Consider the following 20,770-nt stretch of genomic DNA (forward strand, 5'->3'; position numbering starts at 1 on the left):
TTTCTTTTCCCTGGCTACATCAACCAGCTCTGACTGGGGGATCCCAAGGCGCTCCCAGGCCAGCGAAGAGATATAATCCCTCCACCTGGTCCTAGGTCTACCCCTTGGTCTCTTCCCAGCTGGACGTGCCTGGAACACCTCCCTAGGGAGGCGCCCAGGTGGCATCCTAACTAGGTGCCCGAACCACCTCAACTGGCTCCTTTCGACGCGAAGGAGGAGCGGTTCAACTCCGAGTCCCTCCCGGATGACTTCCCACCTTATCCCTAAGGGAGACACCAGCCACCCTGCGGAGAAAACCCATCTCGGCCGCTTGTATCCGCGATCTCGTTCTTTCGGTCATGACCCATCCTTCATGACCATAGGTGAGGGTAGGAACGAAAATGGCCCGGTAGACAGAGAGCTTTGCCTTCTGGCTCAGCTCCCTTTTCGTCACAACGGTGCGGTAAAGCGACTGCAGTACCGCTCCCGCTGCTCCGATTCTCCGGCCCATCTCACGCTCCATTGTTCCCTCACTCGAGAACAAGACCCCGAGATACTTGAACTCCTTCACTTGGGGTAAGGACTCATTCCCTACTTGGAGTGGACAGTCCATCGGTTTCCTGCTAATTTATTTTTAACTCATGCCATGGAGCCGCTTCATTTGCATAATATCTATCCAAATTTCAGTAAGATTTGCCCGTCAGCTAAGGGTTAACACAGTAGGTGTATAAATAACCGCCCCGTGACGACCGTTGCCATGTGATAATGCAGTCGAAACAGTAACTGGAGCTCACTGCGCTACAAAAGTACAACAAACCACATTTTTAATTCATGTCTGCCCTCTGACCCTCTGGGCAGCAGGACACTGACACTGCAGTCCTCTAACACGCATTAAGGCTGTCCAACAATGCTCCATTCAGCAAAATACTTGACACCTTTTGTTGAGGATTCATTCAGGTGAGCTTTCATTCACCGATCCATCTGCTCTCTCTCTCGCTGATTCAGTCAACTACTCAGACATAAGATGTCAACTACTCAGAGGAGTACAAAGAGATAACAATGCAGAGAAGACACAGCTGAATATCTACACCGACGACACTTAGTCAATTAAACATTTATTCCATCGACAGGAAAGTAACTCTATTGACAATTGATTCACTTTTTAAGTCATTTTCTAAGCAATATTCTCCAGATCCGGCAGGTCATTTGTGAGTTTGCTGTTTTCTCCATTTAAGCAATAACACCGTTTTTTGAACAGCACTTTCTTAAGAGTAGAATGGAAAAGAAATACCCCATAAAAACATGTTATAGAATGTAATAGAAACATTAATATATAACAGATTTTTAGGTTATTTATTTTATAGATCAAAATATGTTTTAACACAAGCAATAGCAGAACTCCTCCACTACAACATGTGCTCTAGTGTTTGACCCATGTGATTGCACTGTTGAGGCTTTACAACATCCTCACAAATGTCCGTGTGTATTCACACTGGCAGATCAAGTCAGGAGAGCTTGTAACTCTACAAGCTTCTGATACTCGGTTGCTCTGAAGCTTTTCACATCACCTTTGTGACATTAAGTCGGATGCAAACTGCATGTAAATTAAAGTACCTGACCTTCTCTACTTCCCTTTCTTCTTTCTCATTAAGCATACGATTTGTTCGTCTTCTGTCTCATCAGTTTGGGAGAAACCAACCAACGCTGGCATCAAGGATTCATTTGCATACAGCTTTGTTTTCAGCCGTTGGATCGCCCTGAGGGGAGCAGGTGTTGGAGCTGGAACTTTGGCAATGTGTGGAGTTCAGATTCTCAGACAGAACAAGCTAATGGTTGGGGGAAGGTACACCTCAAGTCTTCAGGTAAATGAGACTTCTACCATCTGTTGGGGTCCCACAAGACACGTAGGTCTGGATATCCTGCCTTTTAGCCTCTAGTAAGCTCCAAAAACACTGCACTACAATCCCATAATGCAACTTCAAAGTATTTGACCTCTCTGCCTCCTAAAGGCCCACTGTTTTCAAATATGAATCCACTAGTTTGAAAGGGACGTCTGCACAAAGGAAATAAGATGGATCTCTGGATGGTTTTCCATAAATTATGAATATATTTCTGATACATCTTTAACAATATCAGCATTATTATTAATATAACAAGATATTTCAGGATTATTCAGTTGTAAAATCATCTTTTTTTGGTCTTCTATGACAGATTTCTTTTGACAACCTTGGCTTTGGAAAAACCTTTCTCTATTCTACTTTATAGTATATCATTTAGTGGGAATGAAATAATTCCCAAACCCTACATTCCTGAGACATAATTTTTCATGACAAACGTAGGAAAACATCTCGTAGCTTGAAAAATGACAAATAATTAAGCAAAAAATAATTAAACAAAATGCCTCTTGAGGGCATGAAGTGACAAAAACTTTCAACATGTCTCCATTGAAGCCCATTGTAATTTCAGGCAGATATTTCCTCACAGCAGCAGCCGCATACCTTTAGTTAAACTGCCAAAAAGGCCACATTATTAACCCGAAACTACACAAAAATTACACTTCAGATACTCAAGGTCTTTGAGATGCTTCACGTTTTGATATTTCACAGATATCTGTTACGGTTCTTCCACAAAACGTTCACATGTAAGAGGTTCATCTCTCATTCAGAACAATGGAAACCTTTGATCTCTGGACACGTCGTTAGCTCAAATATAAACACCTGTGTAATGGAACACGATGATGTCATCGCTCCAACTGACATGCTCAGAGCAGCAGCCTTCAGATAAAGGGTAACGGTCCTGCCCTCAACAGCTCTACGTCAATTATGGGGTGTCATCATATGCCGTTTCCATGGAAACGCATCCCTCGCCATAAAACACGATGTCGCTGTAACTCCAATGAAAATGTTCAAAAAGTGCTCAAACTTCACATGTGTGCTAACAGTCCAGCTGTGACGACATCTACGTGAGAGTTTTGAGATTTCTTCAAATGCCGTTGCCATGGTAACACAAGGCTCGCCATGAAACACGGTTTTCTCATAACTTCAGTGAAAATGCTCCAAACGGCCCAAAACTTCACAGGTTTGGTAACGATGCAGCCATCAACGCATCTAAGTGTATTATGGGATGTCATCAAATGCCGTTGCCATGGCGACAGATCATTCGCCATGAAGTTAGTTCAAAAGTTTGCAGTTCAAATATTCTGCTGCTTTTCCAAGCCTTTTTACTTTCTTTTCTTCTCTCATCACACATTCAAGCCCCCAGTGTTCATGTGTCATTTCAATCTCAATTATTCACTTTCTTCTTACACATTACATTTCCGCATAATTCAGCGTCAGCTTTTCAGCATAAAGCATTCCCACTAGCTTTCTTCAGGAATTGCATTCTCTAGTTATTATTATTATATATTATAGTACAAAAGATTAACTGATTAATTGACACAATATTCTGCAGATGTTATCATGATCAAACCTATTATTAATAACAGTCAGCTTAGTATATCTAATGCTTATTTTTTTTTACCGTCAGCAAATCCCAAGAAGAAACAGACACAAACAATGTCTCTAATATAAAACATACACACACAAATCTTTATTTTAATTTCTTAATTAAGGCTAAAACAGCTGGACACTAGTATTTTTAACAATGTCACTCAAAAGGAGTAAATAGTTTGTTGGGGACTACTTTAAACAGTGGAAGGATCTACATGGGGCTCTGGTAAGTATTTGGACGGTGTATGTGGAATTGAGTTAAAAAAGAAACAGTGTGTGTTCATAGTAATGAGAACCAGGTCAACCAGTACAACAGTGAGGCTCATTGATGTGGGTTCTTTTGTAGTTTTTGGACAACAATAGAGCTCTTTGGCACAGAGGAAGAAGATATGGCAGACACACACAATTCCTGTTGGTCGGATAAATTAATTGATTTGGACTTTCATGGAATTTGTTGACGATAACAAAAACATCACTAGAGTGATGTTTTTAGAGAAAGATGATCCTTAAATGTTGGTGATTCAGTGAAAGGCCTAATTTAGATCAGCATCCACCCAAGAACCCTAATCCCATCCTACTGTAACCAACACTCATATAACACACCCACACAGTGACTAGTGTTGGTTAGTGACACGATGCTGGAGGAGCATGCTGTGTGAGGAATGTAGTTCAGAGACGGGAAAGTTCTCTCAACAAAACAGAGGGGTGAAAGGGTTTCTGAAGGGAGAGACCGCATGGGTCCAGTTCAACAGCATTCAATACTTTGTAACATAATATGAACGCCTGCACAGTCCACTCAGACTCAAACTGCATTTCCTCCCTAACGAGATGCAGATGTTCGGCTCATGTTATTTACACTGTTGTATGAATCTGTTATTTTTTCCAACACTGACTTTCTCCTCTTGTGGGATTTTTCCGACACAATGGTTTGGAGGGGAAGGGACACACCTTTATGCAGTCAGTGGTTATTAGAATTACAAAGGCTGTGGCGGAGAATAAGTCCCTATACTACGGAGCATCTGTGGAGGAATAGATTGCCAGGAAATCGTAAGCAGCTTGGGAGGCTTCAAGCTGGCGTTTAAGAATTGGCTCAGAGGATATTCACAGTGGGATGTTTTGTCTGATAACAGGTGTTATTCTGTTTTTATTTGACTGGCTCTGTATTGTTGTACAGTGAATACGTTGTTGAAGTACTGAGGAGGAATTGTTGATGTCATTCATTTGAGTGGAACCTAATATTTACATTGTCATTAAATCGGTAGGTTGGCTAGATAGTCCTGTGTTTCCATAACTCAAAGAGGAATATTCAGATTAAAAAAGCTAGAATTGTAGAACTTTTTCCCCTCAAAGTACGACTCAAACGGGTAGTTCAATCATTAATGAATGAATACATCAATTATTAATAGGACAGGTGCATGCTGGTCATCTTTAAGCAACAGGAGGTGATTCAGTCCTCACTAAGTTAAGTCTGAACACACAGAAGTAAAGCACATATTTTTATATTCAGCATGACTCACTCGCTATGAGAATAGCATCGTCTTGGATGTGCATCACAAACAATCGTATAATAAATCCGCTCAGAAAGCACAGAGAATCCTGTTCCTCATAACTGCAGAACATTATATTTTTAAGTTCAATCAAAAAATGGCTATGATTGGGACATTTCGTCAGCAATTATCAAGTGATGTTCTTTGCTCTCAGGAATACCCGCTATGATATCAGACAGCATACATTAAACGCCCAAGTAACTCAAGCAGCAGCTAACTGCAAAGACAGTAGTTGTGGTTCTGATGCCGTATTTCTGTTTATTCAAATATGTAATTTAATATTTGTATTGTAAAAGAAAACATAATATTCCTTCACCCTGCAGTTTTGTTTCAATATGATCATATAGATTTGGTCTCCAACATATTCCTGCTGAGCTGTTAAAGGAGTAGTCCAGTGTGTGTGAAGGATCCCCCTATTGACCCAAACCATGCGTGTGTTAAGACTGAACCCAGCTCAATGAGACAGTAGAGATTACCTTGAGGATTTACTTCCCTTTTCAAGCCTCTAATAAAGGAAAACAACAACAAGTGAGCGCAGAAAGAGTGTGGAAACAAGAGTGTGCTGAGGCTGCAGAATGACCGAGTGGTTTAGTGGCTGCTGTAATAATACTTATGCTGGTTGTTAAGCCGCTCTGGGTGGAGGGAAAAAAGCCTCTCTGGCTGATCCTCTGACCTGCGAAGCCCCCGGATGAAAATCTACAGGGTAGCACAGAGCGGCTACATCATCGTCATCATCATCATCGGCACATGTATCCTCAGCAACTAATGTCCTTACAGTGGGCTTAGTGGGCTCCATGAAGGACATTACCATGCAGCGGTGCTTGTTCCCAGCACTAGCCATGGCTTTTCAAACATAAAGAACAGCATCTAACTGGTGCAGTCACAGTGTGTTCCAGGACAGACCAGTTAGCCGGCTACAGTGAGGTCTAAACCTACTTAAATGAAGCCCCAAAACAGATGGTAGTGGTATCTGCGTGTGTGTGATCGTGTGTATTACCTTAATCTGCTGTCTGCGCAGCATGGCCAGCTCCCTCATGTCCCTGAAGGGCTGCAGCAGGTAGTGGTAGAGCTGGGTTGTTGCCTCCAGCAGCTCTCCATACGCCTCGTCCTCCTCCGGGTACACGTGCAGCAGCTCCACCATGCTGTCCAGGGCTTTGTGTTTATCCAGCACCTGGGACAAATCAAGAGGACAAAAGATGTGGCGGTGAATATTGGTGCAGTCAGAGACACACATGTAGCAACACAGTCTTCTCCGACTTTAAAGGGCAAGGATGGTGTTATTTTTAGATGTTTTATCGTCTATAAATCCCATGGAAAGACCACAAATAATGATTATGCGTTAGTCCGCCTCTTAAAACAACTTCACCGAGCCCGTCTGTGGGATTTAGCCCAGAGCCTATTGCTGTCTAATGACAGAATTCATTTTGATGATCTCCATTTTAACTAGCGGTGCAACAACTAATCGACTTAATCGATTAAAAATTAGTGCACGATAATTATCGGGCCGATATTAGGAATTATGACGTCATCCCGATAAACCCGATAAAAGTATTAATAGCCCCGATAATATAAAATATATTTTTTGGGTAAAAAAAAAGAAAGAAATACTGCGGTGTGGGTGGATTGGGATGAGGGGCGCTTGTTTTTCACTCGGCTCCTCTTGTTTTGCCAGTACTGTGGTATTAGTGGTTTAGGAAGAGGGGAGTTCTTCACAAATCCAGCGCTCCCTAACTCATGCCTGGCTGTGACGTAAATGGTGTGCGGCCGTAAAGCCAGGACAGTAAACAAACATGTCGTCGGTGGTATGGGACTATTTCAAAGTTTCAGAGTTAGATAGTTCGCTTGCTATTTGTATTAACAAATGCAATGCAGAAGTTCCACGAGGAGGGAAAAAGGCAACGAGCTATAATACTTCCAACCTGATTTGTCACCTGAAACATCGCCATCGCTACGATGGTGTGTTAAAAGCGCACGAAGACGCCTGCGCTGCTAAACTAGCGGCGAATCCAAAGCCAGCTGCAAAGGCACCGGGGCTTTTACCTATCGACGAGGCTTTTGAAAAAGGCAATACTCAAAAAAAGTCAAAACTGTTCTTGGCTTTGTTTTGTTCATAGTAGTAATGCTCATGTCATTTGCTCACTAGTCTTTGTTTTACCAACAGGTGTGCAAAAACTACAGGTACATTTAATATATATATTATATTATTATCGGTTATCGGTATCGGTCTTGAGAAGCAGGAAGTTATTGGTATCGGTTTCAAAAAAACAATATCGTGCATCCCTAATTAAAATCGATTACCAAATTAGTTTCCAACTAATTCAGTCGTCGATTCGTTGGTGACGTCATCACGTGTGTTTTACGCGCCGTTAAGCTCCAACGTTTCTTTTGATGTGAAATATTATTTATTTAATTTAAATAAAAAGCAATGTATTTTGTTAATTTAATAATATATGTATTTTGTAATCAAGTATTCATCTTTATTGTCTTCATTGTTAGTTTCCACATGCCTAAAACAACCTCAAGCTAAATCTAAAAGTTGATGGCTAAATAAGAGCGCTTGAGAAATTGTGCAAGGCATACAGTAATAGTCTGAATAGTCGATTAATCGTTTCATTAATCGATAGATTAATCGATTATCAAATTAGTCGTTTGTTGCAGCCCTAATTTTAACAGGATTCTGGTTCTCAATTTTGACTATTTGCTATTTTTGTGAGACATAATTCAATGTAAACTCAATACATTTGGACGCTTTTTTCATCATTTATAAACCAAATGATTAATCTAGAAAGTAATCTGTTATTAAAGCAATAATGCAAATCATTGGCTGCCCCTAGCTTTAGAAAACTTAAACAGGGGTGAATAGTTCATTTGATGGAGACTGTTTCAGCTGTTTTTTTAATTTTTTTTTATAGGATTTGTTGACAAAAGAAAAATGAAGAATAACAGCAAAAAGGATCCTTTCAACGAAAGTAGAAATGTATTGAGAAAAAGAGATACTTTCGATGTATTATCTCGACATATTGCCAGGTGAAGAACAAATAAGCCCTTTCCATAGAGCTAGTTATAATAAGACCATGGTTGTGACGCTTTGCTCATTTCACACAGGAAACTGCATTTTGTAAAGTGATTCTAATCCATGATTACAATGGGTCCTAAACGTAAGTGAGTTCCTCTGTAAAGATGTGTGTGGTCAGATATTATCAAATATCTTGTTGAGTGTAGTACAATGAGAATACATTCTCCCAACTGTTGCTTATCCGTACCATATGTCCTGCTATCCACAGAATGCTCATTGTTCCAGAGATAAACGCTGCTATCAAAACAGCTATTGTACACACAAATACAATTCATCTTCAGAAACCAGTAGCTCCATCTTCATACAGCACAATACTGCTCCTTCACTTCTGCCTCAGTTAATATTGAAATGTGCCTCCACCCAGTCTTCGAGCAAAGCGCTGGATAAAGTGCTCTTCTCTCTGCAAGGAGCTATAGATATGAATAGAGACTCTTATATGAACTCCAGGCTGCTTTTCCAAAGCCCTCCACGTTGGGGAAAGACACTGCACGATTCAGCTCGAACACTGCGCCTACTGTTTACCTTGGGCCTGTGTCTCCGTGGTAACCACTGGCCAACCCGTACAGCGCCTCCCTGACCCTGCAGTCGATGATAGCCCAGAAAACTGTCCTGCTTGGACTCTAGCTATGCAGAGCAACTAAGTGTTAGCTTTCTTTTGCTATTTCACTTACAAAGCATTCAAAGATTGCTGGAATAAAGAGTCTCTTGACACTGGATGTTCTATTACTACTTCCTTTTAAGTTAGATGTTTCTTTAATTTCCTGATTTAGTTTTATTTACATAGACAAATCTATGTGTTTATGATGAAAGGAATGAAGCCAGAGGGTCAGTGACTGTGAGCTAATCAGCCTGCACTTCAAGAAGCCAGCAAGACTCTTAATTAGAGACAAAACAAAGAACTGAATAATTAATGAGATGATTGACTGTACAAGCACTTTGTAGCTATTAATTATTTAAGTTTTTTTTTTTTTAAACCTAAGATACCAAACAGTCCCCTCCTCACAGCTTCCCAATCTTTAGGGATGTCTGAGATGTAAGTGCATACTTATTATCCTTTAGTGTTGGATACATCTCAGTCAAATTATTCATTTATCTTTGGGCTTCAGGAAATGAAAACAAACAAAATTAGATCAGTTACAATCAATAATTCAAATAATCTTTCGCTTCTGTCCCAAATTAAACTTTTGATTGATTTTGCCTCGTGTGATGTTGATGGTGAACGGGTCAATGAAGTGAAAACTAGAGATGTCCGGATTCGATCACGTGAAATATTTTTACTATTTTATTTAATGTTACAAAACCAAAATGACCATGTTCACGTCTTAAAGTCATCCTGAGGCCTTAGTTTTGGTTTAAAATGACACAACATCATGTATGTGTTGCTTCTTTTGGGCTTGTTTTCAGACCTGGTTGCTTTTTCTCTCAAATCTGGCAACAGAGTGGGCGCAGTGTCTAATAGTAGCAGTAAGCTAACGAGAGGCTACGTTCAGCTGGTGACTCGGGACAGAGAAAATGTCAGGAGTTTGGAAGTATTATAAAATTGAAAGCGAAGGCAGTGTAACAGCCAGATGCAATGTTTACAAGAAGGAGGTTCCGCGTGGTGGAAAGAACAGAGCTACGTTCAACACGACCAATCTAATACGCCACCTGAGAAACAAACACCAACAACAACACGACGAGTACACAGCGGCCACTCAGGTAACGGCCACTCAGGTAACGGCCACTCAGGTAACGGCACTGAAACAACCAACACTTTCAGGAAAGAGAAACTGCCCCAGAACAGTGAAAAGGCCAAAAACATAACAGCCAAGATAGCTGAATTCATCGCGTTGGATGACCAGCCGTTATCTGTTACCTTTTTTTCTCTTAATGCATTGCTTAAAGATCGGATCGGGAAAAATCGGTATCGGCAGATTGTCAAAATCAAATGATCGGAATCGGATCGGGAGCAAAAAAAGGTGATCGGGACATCCCTAGTGGAAATAGTCATACATTGACTTTCAGTGAAGTTATATCCTCTCATACCATGTTATAATTGGTCAAAAGCAATGTTTCCAAGCAAATAATATACAGTATATACACTCACTGGTCACTTTATTAGGTACACTTGTTTAACTGCTCGTTAAAGATAATATATCTAATCAGCCAATCCAGTGGCGGTTCTAGAACATTTTACATGGGGGGGCAAAGGGGAGGCAAGAGGTCATGCCAGGGTGGCATAGGAGGGCGGACAGTACGTGGTATTTTATACTGTATATAACCTATTTATTGCTAATTCATGCCCTAACACAAGTGTTCTTTAATGCACAAGAGAAACAAGGTGTTCAGACAAACAATCGGGTGCCCTTTGAGTCCCCCAAGCTTACCTCAACCATTTTAAATGAAAGGAAACTACAAAATGTATTTTAAAGCAATGAATTAATGGATCAGGTTGTTTTGCATAGTGCTGGGGGGAAACGATTATTTTGAAAACGATTAATCGGGCGATTATTTGATCGATTAGTCGACTAATCGAACGATTATTTTTCTGTTGTTCAATTCATAAAAAACGTAATGTAAAAAATTTTTTTGTCACGATACTGTGTCTCAGGGGATCTTAATATTTAAGAACCTATTAATGTGTTATACCAGATTAACGGAAATAATCTCAGCTAACTGACGATACAAACCATGTTTACCAACACAAAACAAAACACAAGTCTCATAAGAAGCAAACTAAAATGCTATCTAAATGACCCCTGAGCGAAAAATGCTAACGGACATTGGCACAGAACTCAAGATAAAAGTACCCTTATTACTTATCGTAGCTGCACATACAAGATATCCGATTAAAGCTGAGACTCCACAGATTATGTAGGTACATAGTATCATCACTGAGTGATCCGGACTCGCGACAGGGGAAGCAAATACAGTCATCACAACACGTACCTTCACAGAGCTTCTAGGGAGATCGTCTCACCGCCGTAGCTGTCAATCTGATCAAAATACATGTTCAATGGCATTAAAATGAGAAAAAACGCGGCTGAATCGGTTAATCCATAGGTTTTTAACGTCTATGTATACACAAATTATTGAATTTATAATCCATAATTCCATTTTTATGTAAAAATCGGAGAGCAAATGCTAGCTGCTAATGGTTGCCACCACAGCTAGCTGCTGCTTCCGGTCAAGCAGCAATCTCAGTGAGATATAAATATATAAATATCTTTGCGTTTTGGACTAACTTTAAAATATTCCCATGCTTTTGAAGACCTGGGGCGAGATGTTTTCGTTTGAGGGCTTCGTGCGCAATCCTGTGAGGAGGAGGTGATAGCCGTTTCAGTCTCCATTGTGTTAGAAGTGCGATTGCGAACTGCTTGTTGCTTTGGGTGACCCACGTGTGTGTGGCGACCATATATACAGTCTATAGTGGCGACGCGTCGACGCGGAAATATGTCGTCGACGATATTTTGAAGTCGACTCGTCGACAACTACAGCACTATGCATTACAATGTCAAATTAAATATATATTTTGTTTTAGACAGACACAAAAATGGGTTGTCTTAGACAGACATATGTGCATGTCCTCACTAAGCATTATTACATATTCATTTAATATTAAACAAATCAAAATGGCCAATTATCCCAAAATGTTGCTGCTAATATAATCATATGCTTGTCAACTTTAACTGATCAAAAATCAATTCTGAAAAAATACTTGAATTATCTATGAAATTGCAATATTGTCCCTCAGTTTGTTTCAACCCTGTCACGCCATACCATTTACCCTCCTATTAAAATAATGGATCAGTCCATGTGTGATCTGCATTGAGGGAATTACATCACAAAAGTGTCACTTTCTTCTCTTACCTATATTTCAGTTTTTGTATTTTCAGATTAAGATTGACAAGCTCAACATTTCAACTCTGTTATATGAATTAATAATAGTAAATAATTGTTTATTACAAAAATAAACAATAGTTTTGCAAAATATTACAATTTTGTAATGTCCTTGACTTCCATGTGGTGCCATATCTAAACAAGGTCTCATGCCTACTTTTTGTCAAAAACTTCAACTCTGTTACATTTTTTCAAGGAAATTCCTAGTAATTATTTATATTTTGTGCCTGAGGTGGGAACATGTAAGTAGTCTACTACCAGATTATGACCAAACATTTTGGTTTCATTTTTCAAAGATATAAAGACCCAAAAGGCACCCGATTCAGAGAATACTCAGAATTCTGCATACTGTAAGTACTTAGTTATAATTAAGTACACAAATGACATCACCCATCTCTTCAGAGAGCTGAAGGTGACCTGTGCAGCAACACATTTCAATCAATATTTGTCAATACTAAGAGCTGCTAGATTGTGCTGCTGTGATGGAATATGTAAGGAGAATAAGAACATACCATGTGGTCCAGCTGGAGTTTCATCTGCCTCCTGATCCCTGCCTCTGTCCCTCTTTCTGATACTTCATCTTTATTCCTCACATACATTTCTTCTTCTTCACTAATGTCTTCATCTCCTCCTCTTCCTCCTGCTCTGACCCTCCTGGTCTCTTCATCTCCTCCTCTTCCTCCTGCTCTGACCCTCCTGGTCTCTTCAGTGAACTCTCTTTTCCTTTTCCTCTTTCTGTTCATCCTGATCACTTCTCATATGTATTTGTGTTGTTGTTGAATCACTCCTATACTCTGGCCTGCAAGAGTCTACTTGTGAAAAGCACTGGTACAAATGCTTGTATAACTTTACAAGTTAGGGCCATGTAGCCTAGCTAATATGTAGCATATCATATAACATCAGAAAGTATTGATCAAGCGCACACAGGCAGCTGTGTTTGGATCCAGTTTTTACGGTAAAGGATGTATCCTGGTTTCATTGATCTGGCCTCATTGCTGTGATGTGTAGTTTACGTGGATTTAATAGTAGGCTACCGCGTAGTTTAGCAAAGTGATCGATCTCCCAGCTAGCGCTGTCTGCGTAGTATTTTGTAACGTAACGCCCGAAACAGCGCCCGTCTGTTAAACGCTATCGATTCAAACTAAAGCGTTTTATTAATATTTAGTTTCAAGCTCTCGTCCTTAGTAAAAACAAAACTAGTGGAAAGGGAAATGCTCCCAGGGGAAGCTGATCCATAGGTGCTGGGACAGCTCGCTCCCTCTCTGCAGCGGTGTGAGCCGCGGTCTGTGTGAACGCCGCTCCGCAGTTTAATGCAGGGCCGTAGCTGCGTTTTTAACGGGCCTAAAATGATATTTAAAATGATTCACTTTTAACTAATGTAATGCTTGTTTTGTTGCTTGAGAAGCTTGTGGAAATAGTGTAGGTTTGTTTTAGTACAGTTTTAGGGAAACAAAAGTTAGGGGGGCAGCTGGGGGGGCAAGGCTCTACAGTGGGGGGGGCAGCTGCCCCCCCTTGCCCCCCCCCGTAGATCCGCCCCTGAGCCAATCACATGGCAGCAACTCAATGCATTTAGGCATAGACATGGTCAAGACTGATCAGAATGGGGAAGAAAGGAGATTTAAGTGACTTTGAACGTGGCATGGTTGTTGGTGCCAGACGGGCTGGTCTGAGTATTTTAGAAACTGCTGATCTGCTGGGATCCTCACGCACAACCATCTCTAGGGTTTACAGAGGATGGTCCGAAAAGGGGAAAATATCCAGTGAGCAGCAGTGCTCTGGGAGATAATGTCCTGTTGATACCAGAGGTCAGGGGAGAATGGCCAGACTGGTTCAAGAAGATAGGAAGGCAACAGTAACTCAAATAACCACTAGTTACAACCAAGGTACACAGAAGACCATCTCTGAACACACAACATGTGGAACCTTGGAGCAGATGGGCTACAGCAGCAGAAGACCATACAGGGGCCACTCCTGTCAGCTAAGAACAGGAAACTGAGGCTACAATTCCCACGGGTTCAACAAAATTGGATATAGAACATTTGAGAAATGTTGCCTGGTCTGATGAGTCTCGATTTCTGCTGCGACATTCGGACGGTAGCGTCAGAATTTGGCATAAACAACAAAAAAGCATGGATCCATCCTGCCTGGTATCAAGGTTCAGGTATCAAGGTTCAAGGCTTTTATTGTCATATGTACATAGCTACAGTGCAACACAAAACAGATAATAGTGCAAGTAAATAAAATAAAATAGGTATGTTGTCAAGATATTGAAATATAAGTGGAGACAAACTGCACAACCCATAACCCCGTTTAAATGAATAGAGTTCTCGCAGCCATCCAAAAGGCTTGTCTAGAGTCAAAGGCCGCATCCAGGCTGTGAGACAGTTATCTCTTCACATAGCTTATGTATAATTATTACAAAGTCTCATACCTGCTTTTAAATTGAAATATATTGTATTCTTTGTGTTGATGCATCACAAACACTGCTTCCTGTTTTTCCCAAAAACCCTGACCTACCCTAAGAAAATTGACAGAACTAAAAAGGTCAACTACAAGATCAAATGCACTCAATTCTCTTCAAACTAATTTGAATGAGGTCATTAAAATATACATGAGCATGTATATACACAATGTGCATCAAAAAGCAGTTCCAAGTGCAGTGATTCCGTAATTACTGGAGTGATAAGAGCTCTATCATCAGGACTACCTCACTTTTCCAGTATGTCAGTTCTAAATGTGCACCGTCTTGCTGGAGTAATCTCTGCCTTTTAATTGAACTGTTTGGCAGAAGGAACACGCCTGGACTGTAAACCGAGCAGACGTTGTGTAATAGCTCTTTAATTAACCTGAATGCTAAGAAGGCAAACATGCAAGATGGGTCTAAGGAAAACTAAACCCCAACTTGAATCATGCAATGTAAACACACTTAGCTGAAATGTTTTCCAACAAAGCCACAGTCTGGCCAACTAATCTCACGATGCAGCTAGTGTGCACACTCACCATGACTAAACAAAAGCTTTGTACGTAAACACATCACAACTTACACAACCTGCCTATTATCCTTTTTGTGAATAAGTCTGTGTTCATCGAGTTAGGATGTAAAGGTCAATGTACATTAGAGCTGAACACATTGGTCAATTAGCCAGAACATTTAAAAGCAATCATTTTGATTTCCATCCTTTTTCAAACAACAATGCAAAATATTCTTTGCTTCTAGCTTTTCAAAGGAATGAAATAGTTCTTATTGTCTTTCATGAGAAGTAAAGTGAATATCTGTGGTTTTGGGGAGTTGATTGAACAAAACAAGCCATTAAAATGGATCAACGCGAGGGTCCGAAAACTAATCAGCAGAGGAATTTAACTGCAGTCTTAATGAGCATTAGCAGGTTTGCATTATACTCAAGTAAGTCTATGTTTAATCCCAAACAATGACTGTTTACATTGGCATAACTATGATCAGGTGTTTTGGATTACCTGTTACATGTGTTTGCCAACGTACAACACAATATCCCGGATATGTACATATGTACACAGGTGATTCATGTCCATGTAATGCACTCACATTAAGCTTGCTTTGACCATGCTGCTTAACTTGAACCACCCCTCATTACAAATGTAGTTCATGTTTAAACAGACCTCTTTACACTACCATCACACATACACAACTACAAGGTGAAGTCAATATAATGAAGCTATTGGCTTGCAATGTGTCGGGTTGACTTTTGGCAACCTAATTCTGTCACAGGAAAACCAAAAAGTCTCATTGACCGATACATGCCCTACAGCCGTAGATCGTTTTCCATCGGTCTGTTTTTTGGCATATTTGTCCCAGTTATCGTCCCAAACCTGACTGAGCCTGGGGCTGCATCATGTGATACAAGGCACCAGTGAATCTCCAGCTGCTCCCTACACAACATTGAAACAAATGGGTTCCAGACAACAAACACACCAGTGGAAGGAATGTGCGTCACTAAAATATGTTGTGCTTCCCTTATCGCTAACGGGCAATACTCACAGCGCTAGTGAGTACCTGATTCTTTGTTTTACTATACATGTAGATGCGTTGTACAACATCCTGGAGGTTAGACACATTTTTTGTCCAACCAAAAGTCCAAAACCAGAAGATATTCAATGTATAATAACCAACATGCAAATCCTCATATTTGAGAATCTGGAGCTAGAAAATGTTGCTCTAAAAATGTATTCAAAATGAATAATGTTATCAAAAATATTTGCAGACTCAGATTGTGATCGTTTAAATTGTATCATTTTAGTTCTACTGCTGACTCTCACTTGGCCCTCCCTTATCACCGGGATTTGACTCATCCTACCAGTAACACAGAAAGTCATCCCTCACTTGCAACAGAGAATCAATGAAACTCTTACATAACAATAAGATCCACCCGATTTTAGAGCTTCAGCAATTAGTGGATTCATTGATCGACGGAAACACTGTGTGAACAGTTGGCCGGCATTGGCATACTTCATCTTTCATTTAGAAGGCAGAGCGTACCAATGGATGTATTATGCAGTATGCCATTTCAAACACAGCCTAGATGTAATCAAAGAATGACTTCCTGGTTGGGCTTAACCATTACTCAGCTGTTGTGTGCCATTCAGTTGAACAAAGCAACAGGTGAAAGACCCTGCCTGAGGCATTGTCTCCTCTCCAAAACACAGTGACTGTGATTTTACAGTTGAGTTCACAGTAGTTCCACAATGCGTGTTTACCTTTATTCTACCTGCTTGGGGATATTTGCAGTGGTGAAATGTATCTTAGAACATTTCATCAAACTTAAGTTCTTGTATTTTACTTGAGTATTTCTAAAACATGCAACTTCAATGAAATTGTCTGACAGCAAATGTTCTTATCCTTTGTGTCCAGTGAAAGGCATTTATCTCAAGACTTGTTGATTTTGAAATGTTTAAAAAAAAGTGAATGATCACATGTTCTTATCCTTTACAGGTTAAGAACATGTCCTATTACTGCAGATAAATAAACCAGCTGTAAAAACAATGTCAAAGATTAAACCAGAACTAACAGTATTTTACTTTTACCTCCACTTGCACATTCCCTACAGACTTAAACGTTAGCTTCTTACATGCTTTGTTAGCTAAAAACACAACTTCAGCTGTCAGGAAACAATCTCAACAGCTGTGGTGTCGTTTCTGTAACTCCACCTCCAATTGTTCTCCTATTTGTTTTCTAGGAGACTCCCTTTAAAGTGTTCAACCAACTGGAGTGTGATGTGTGGCTGGAGCAGATCATATTACAGGCCAGAGAGCTGCAGCAACAGATGGTAGATCACAGGGGGACAAAGGAAGAGGAGGAGAAAGAGCAGACCATGAGGCTCAATTATGCTCTCAAAACGACATGTTCTTTGGAGTCTGTGGTTGTTCTAAACAAATATCTTCCCATGTAATATAAGGCTGGCTTTAATGAGTGTAAAAATGTGCTTTTCATAAAGTACAAACAGATTCATATCACAACTGCATCTCCTTCAAACGTGGTGGACGAAGTACTGAGATATGTTTCACTATGTATAAATATTGTTACAAAAAGTGTGAAAGTTTTAGCGTTAAAAATGTACTTGAAGAACAAAAAGTACTTATTCTACAAATCGGCCCATATCAAATTGAATACATGTTATATTACTGAATTATACTAATTGATGAATGATTGTGTTCATCACCTGTATGTGGCAGCTGGTAAAGGAGGAGCTTATAACGGTGTAATGCCAGGTAGCTTGTGAATCTCAACATGGGATTGTTATCTTCAACCATAATAAATAGGTCCTTGATTATATTGTGTATTATTAATCTGAATATTCAAGTTTTAACATAATGTAGTGGGGAAAAAGTAGGGCTTTTTGGACATGACTTTATTATTTCAAAATGAAATTTAAGAGCAGTAGATGATCATGTAAGAATAAGTGAATGCACCTCTTGCATGCATATTCTGGCTCTCTCTTCTATTATTAATCTGAATATTCAAGTAATTAAAGTTGTAAAATAATGTAGGGGAGTAAAATAAACAGGAATATTTGGATCTGACTTGCAGTTTAGTAGAAATATAAAGTAGCCGGTAATGGACACACTCGGGTAGAGAACAAGTATTTCAGAATTGAACTTAAGAACAGTACAAGTGCATTAAAGAATATGTGAATTCACCTCTTGAATGCGTATTTTGGCCCTCTCTAGAGCATCTTCGTAGCCCTTCTGCCTCAGCTCGCTCAGGCTCTCGTAGTACTCCTCCGTGTCTTCGCTCTCGGAGAAAAGCACCTCGGAGAGGATCTTCCAGCCGCAGGTGTCCAGGGCATGGCCCAGGTACACCTGCAGCTGGTAGCACAGGGCGTCTGTCTCCCGCTGGGACACACCTGGGGCTCCGAATATCACCGACCACACACCGGACTGCTCCTCGGGAAAGGAGGGTAAACACGGCTCCAAGTCCGAGTTGACGGCGGTCAGCTGGAGGTGCACTGCCCTCAGGTCCTGGAAGGAGAACAGCCCGGCCCAGCTGAAGTCCTCCCGGCCGCTGCTCTCACAGTCCCCTAGGTCAGCATCATCCGGGGAAAGCGGGACATCCACGGGGTCCAGGACCTCGATATCTATTACTTTCGGTGTCACAATATCCCAGGACCCTTGTGTGGGACTGACACACTCGGTCTTTGAACAGACGGGTTTTAGAGCGTTTTTGTCACCAATAACAGTCTTTGTTTTGGGTAAAGTGTGTGGTCTTACTTTACCCACTTGGCACGCTTCATCTTTCTTACTTTTTGTGTGCTTCTCTGCCACGGAAGTACCGGGGGCAGGAAGGTCCATGAAAGGGTCCAACAGCACGGTACTCCGCCTCTGGACGGTTCTGTTGTGGCAGGTTATGGCGAACTTTCCCTCGATGTCGTTCCAGGCCACGATAAAGATGAATTTATGCCTCTCTTTTTCGTCGAAGACTCTCGGTCTGACGGACACCCATTCGGACTCCAAGTTATCCTCCATCGTGAATGACATCTCATGCAGCCAGTTAAAAAAAAAGAGATTAGCTAAAAATAAATTAAAAAAAACCTAAAGTCGACGCTAACAGTTAGCTTACGTTAGCTGGAAAAGTAAGATTTGACGCAGGTGAAGTGAATCCTCCAACTAGGTAAATTAAGAAGGGAAACAAAGGCGGTCCAGCTTTGTTTACCCGCTGCCAGCTGCGTGTGAGCTGGAAAAAACACCGTAGCCAACGTCGTTATCCCCCCACACCGCCGGATTTGGGATCCAGACATTAAAGAAGTTCACGCGGCCGTACGAGCTCGCACACAGCGGCGCAAACCACGGAGGAAAGTCAGATCCATACTGTCCGTTGTTGTCATGACACCACCTGCCCGTTTCTCGGTGATAACTAACCGTTGCTCTTTGTCCGCTTGCAGACAATGCGGTCGCGCGACGGTGTCACGTGTGAACTTCTGTTTACAAGCAAGACAAGGTGCGTGCGTGCGTGCGTTTGTCAAATCCGGGGAGGGATTTAAATGGTGCACCCCCTCCCCCCTCTCAGTGTTGCGTTCAGGTTTCATGAAGTAAATAGCAAATGATAGTGTTAGAGAAAGAAGCCACTGTAATTGTGAAATGAACGTGATGAAACAAAAATAATACTGTTGTACAACATAGTATAATATTGATGTTAGGGAACTAAGTACATTTAATCAAGTTGTACTTTCACTCCACTACCATTCAGAGCTAAATGGTGTACTTTTACTCCACCACATTTATTTAATACCTTTAGTTACTTTTCAGATTCGGAATAATCATAAGACATTTAAACAACACTTAAATCAGACTTTAGTCACACCTGGAGAAAATCCACATGCTACCCTGCCGTATAAGCAGGATTTTAAATGATCTATACATTTACCAGCTGTGATAAACACAGTATTACATCAATAATTATAATCAAAACAAGTCATATTATATATATAATTCTTTAATGAGCCAATCTGCCCTTTTGGTACTTCAAGTGTATTTTGATGCTAATACTTTTGTATCTATCAAAATGAAATATATTTATGTACAGTTTATATGTTGTGTAAAATCTTGACTTTTGTTATGAAGGATAATAATACATTTTATAGTTAAATAATTCATAGATATTTGATGTATGCGAAATACATCTTGATGAAGGTTCTCAAATCATAATTTTAAGGTAAGACATGTTTCGTGCTAGTAAGTAAACTCTCATAAAACATTTTTTTTCCATAGGCCCTGAAGGCAGCACAATTGTCCCTTTACTTGGAGAGTTTATCAAACCGAACGTCAGGCAATGCTTAACATTAATCTGCATTATTTTGTTTGTATTATATTTGTTCTAATTCTGTAATTGAATGTCTTAAAATACATTATTTATCAGTTATCCTCTATTTTCATTCTGCTTTCTTCAAGTCGCAGTTTCTCTCCGCCTCTGTCCCATGGATGTATAATAGCTCTGTCCCCTGGAGACGTGCACGAGGAGCATAAACATCTGCACGTGGGCAAATCCGTGACGTAGGCGCGCAGAACGTAACGACGGCAGGATGCTGTACGGCTAGTAAACAGAGACAAAAGACATAAAGATAAACAAAGCTTAAAAAATAAGAAATATTACATTTTCACAAGTGTCTGTTAACAAGCAAATGTGTATTTGATACATATTTTAGTTGAAATTGTTAATTATCCTTATTTTCTTTATATTTCTTTCATTATTTCCTTATATATTTTGTTCTATATGTAGGCCTGTATACCTATCTACCCTACCCTTGATGTCAATGTTTAGTGTGCATATAATG

General features: G+C 40.3%; 1 protein-coding gene across 1 annotated transcript in view; it reads right to left on the bottom strand.

Annotated features, from left to right (window-relative positions):
- Positions 1-19,432, bottom strand: part of jmy (junction mediating and regulatory protein, p53 cofactor) — a 33,610-nt gene extending 14,178 nt beyond the window's left edge. The window contains 2 exon segments of the mRNA XM_034238979.1: positions 6,012-6,185; positions 18,141-19,432. Coding sequence (XP_034094870.1) covers positions 6,012-6,185; positions 18,141-18,977 — 1,011 coding nt within the window. The 5' untranslated portion in view covers positions 18,978-19,432.
- Between the last annotated feature and the right edge of the window lie 1,338 nt (positions 19,433-20,770).

The sequence above is a fragment of the Gymnodraco acuticeps genome, unplaced genomic scaffold, assembly GCF_902827175.1.
Source record: "Gymnodraco acuticeps unplaced genomic scaffold, fGymAcu1.1, whole genome shotgun sequence".
NCBI lineage: Eukaryota > Metazoa > Chordata > Actinopteri > Perciformes > Bathydraconidae > Gymnodraco > Gymnodraco acuticeps.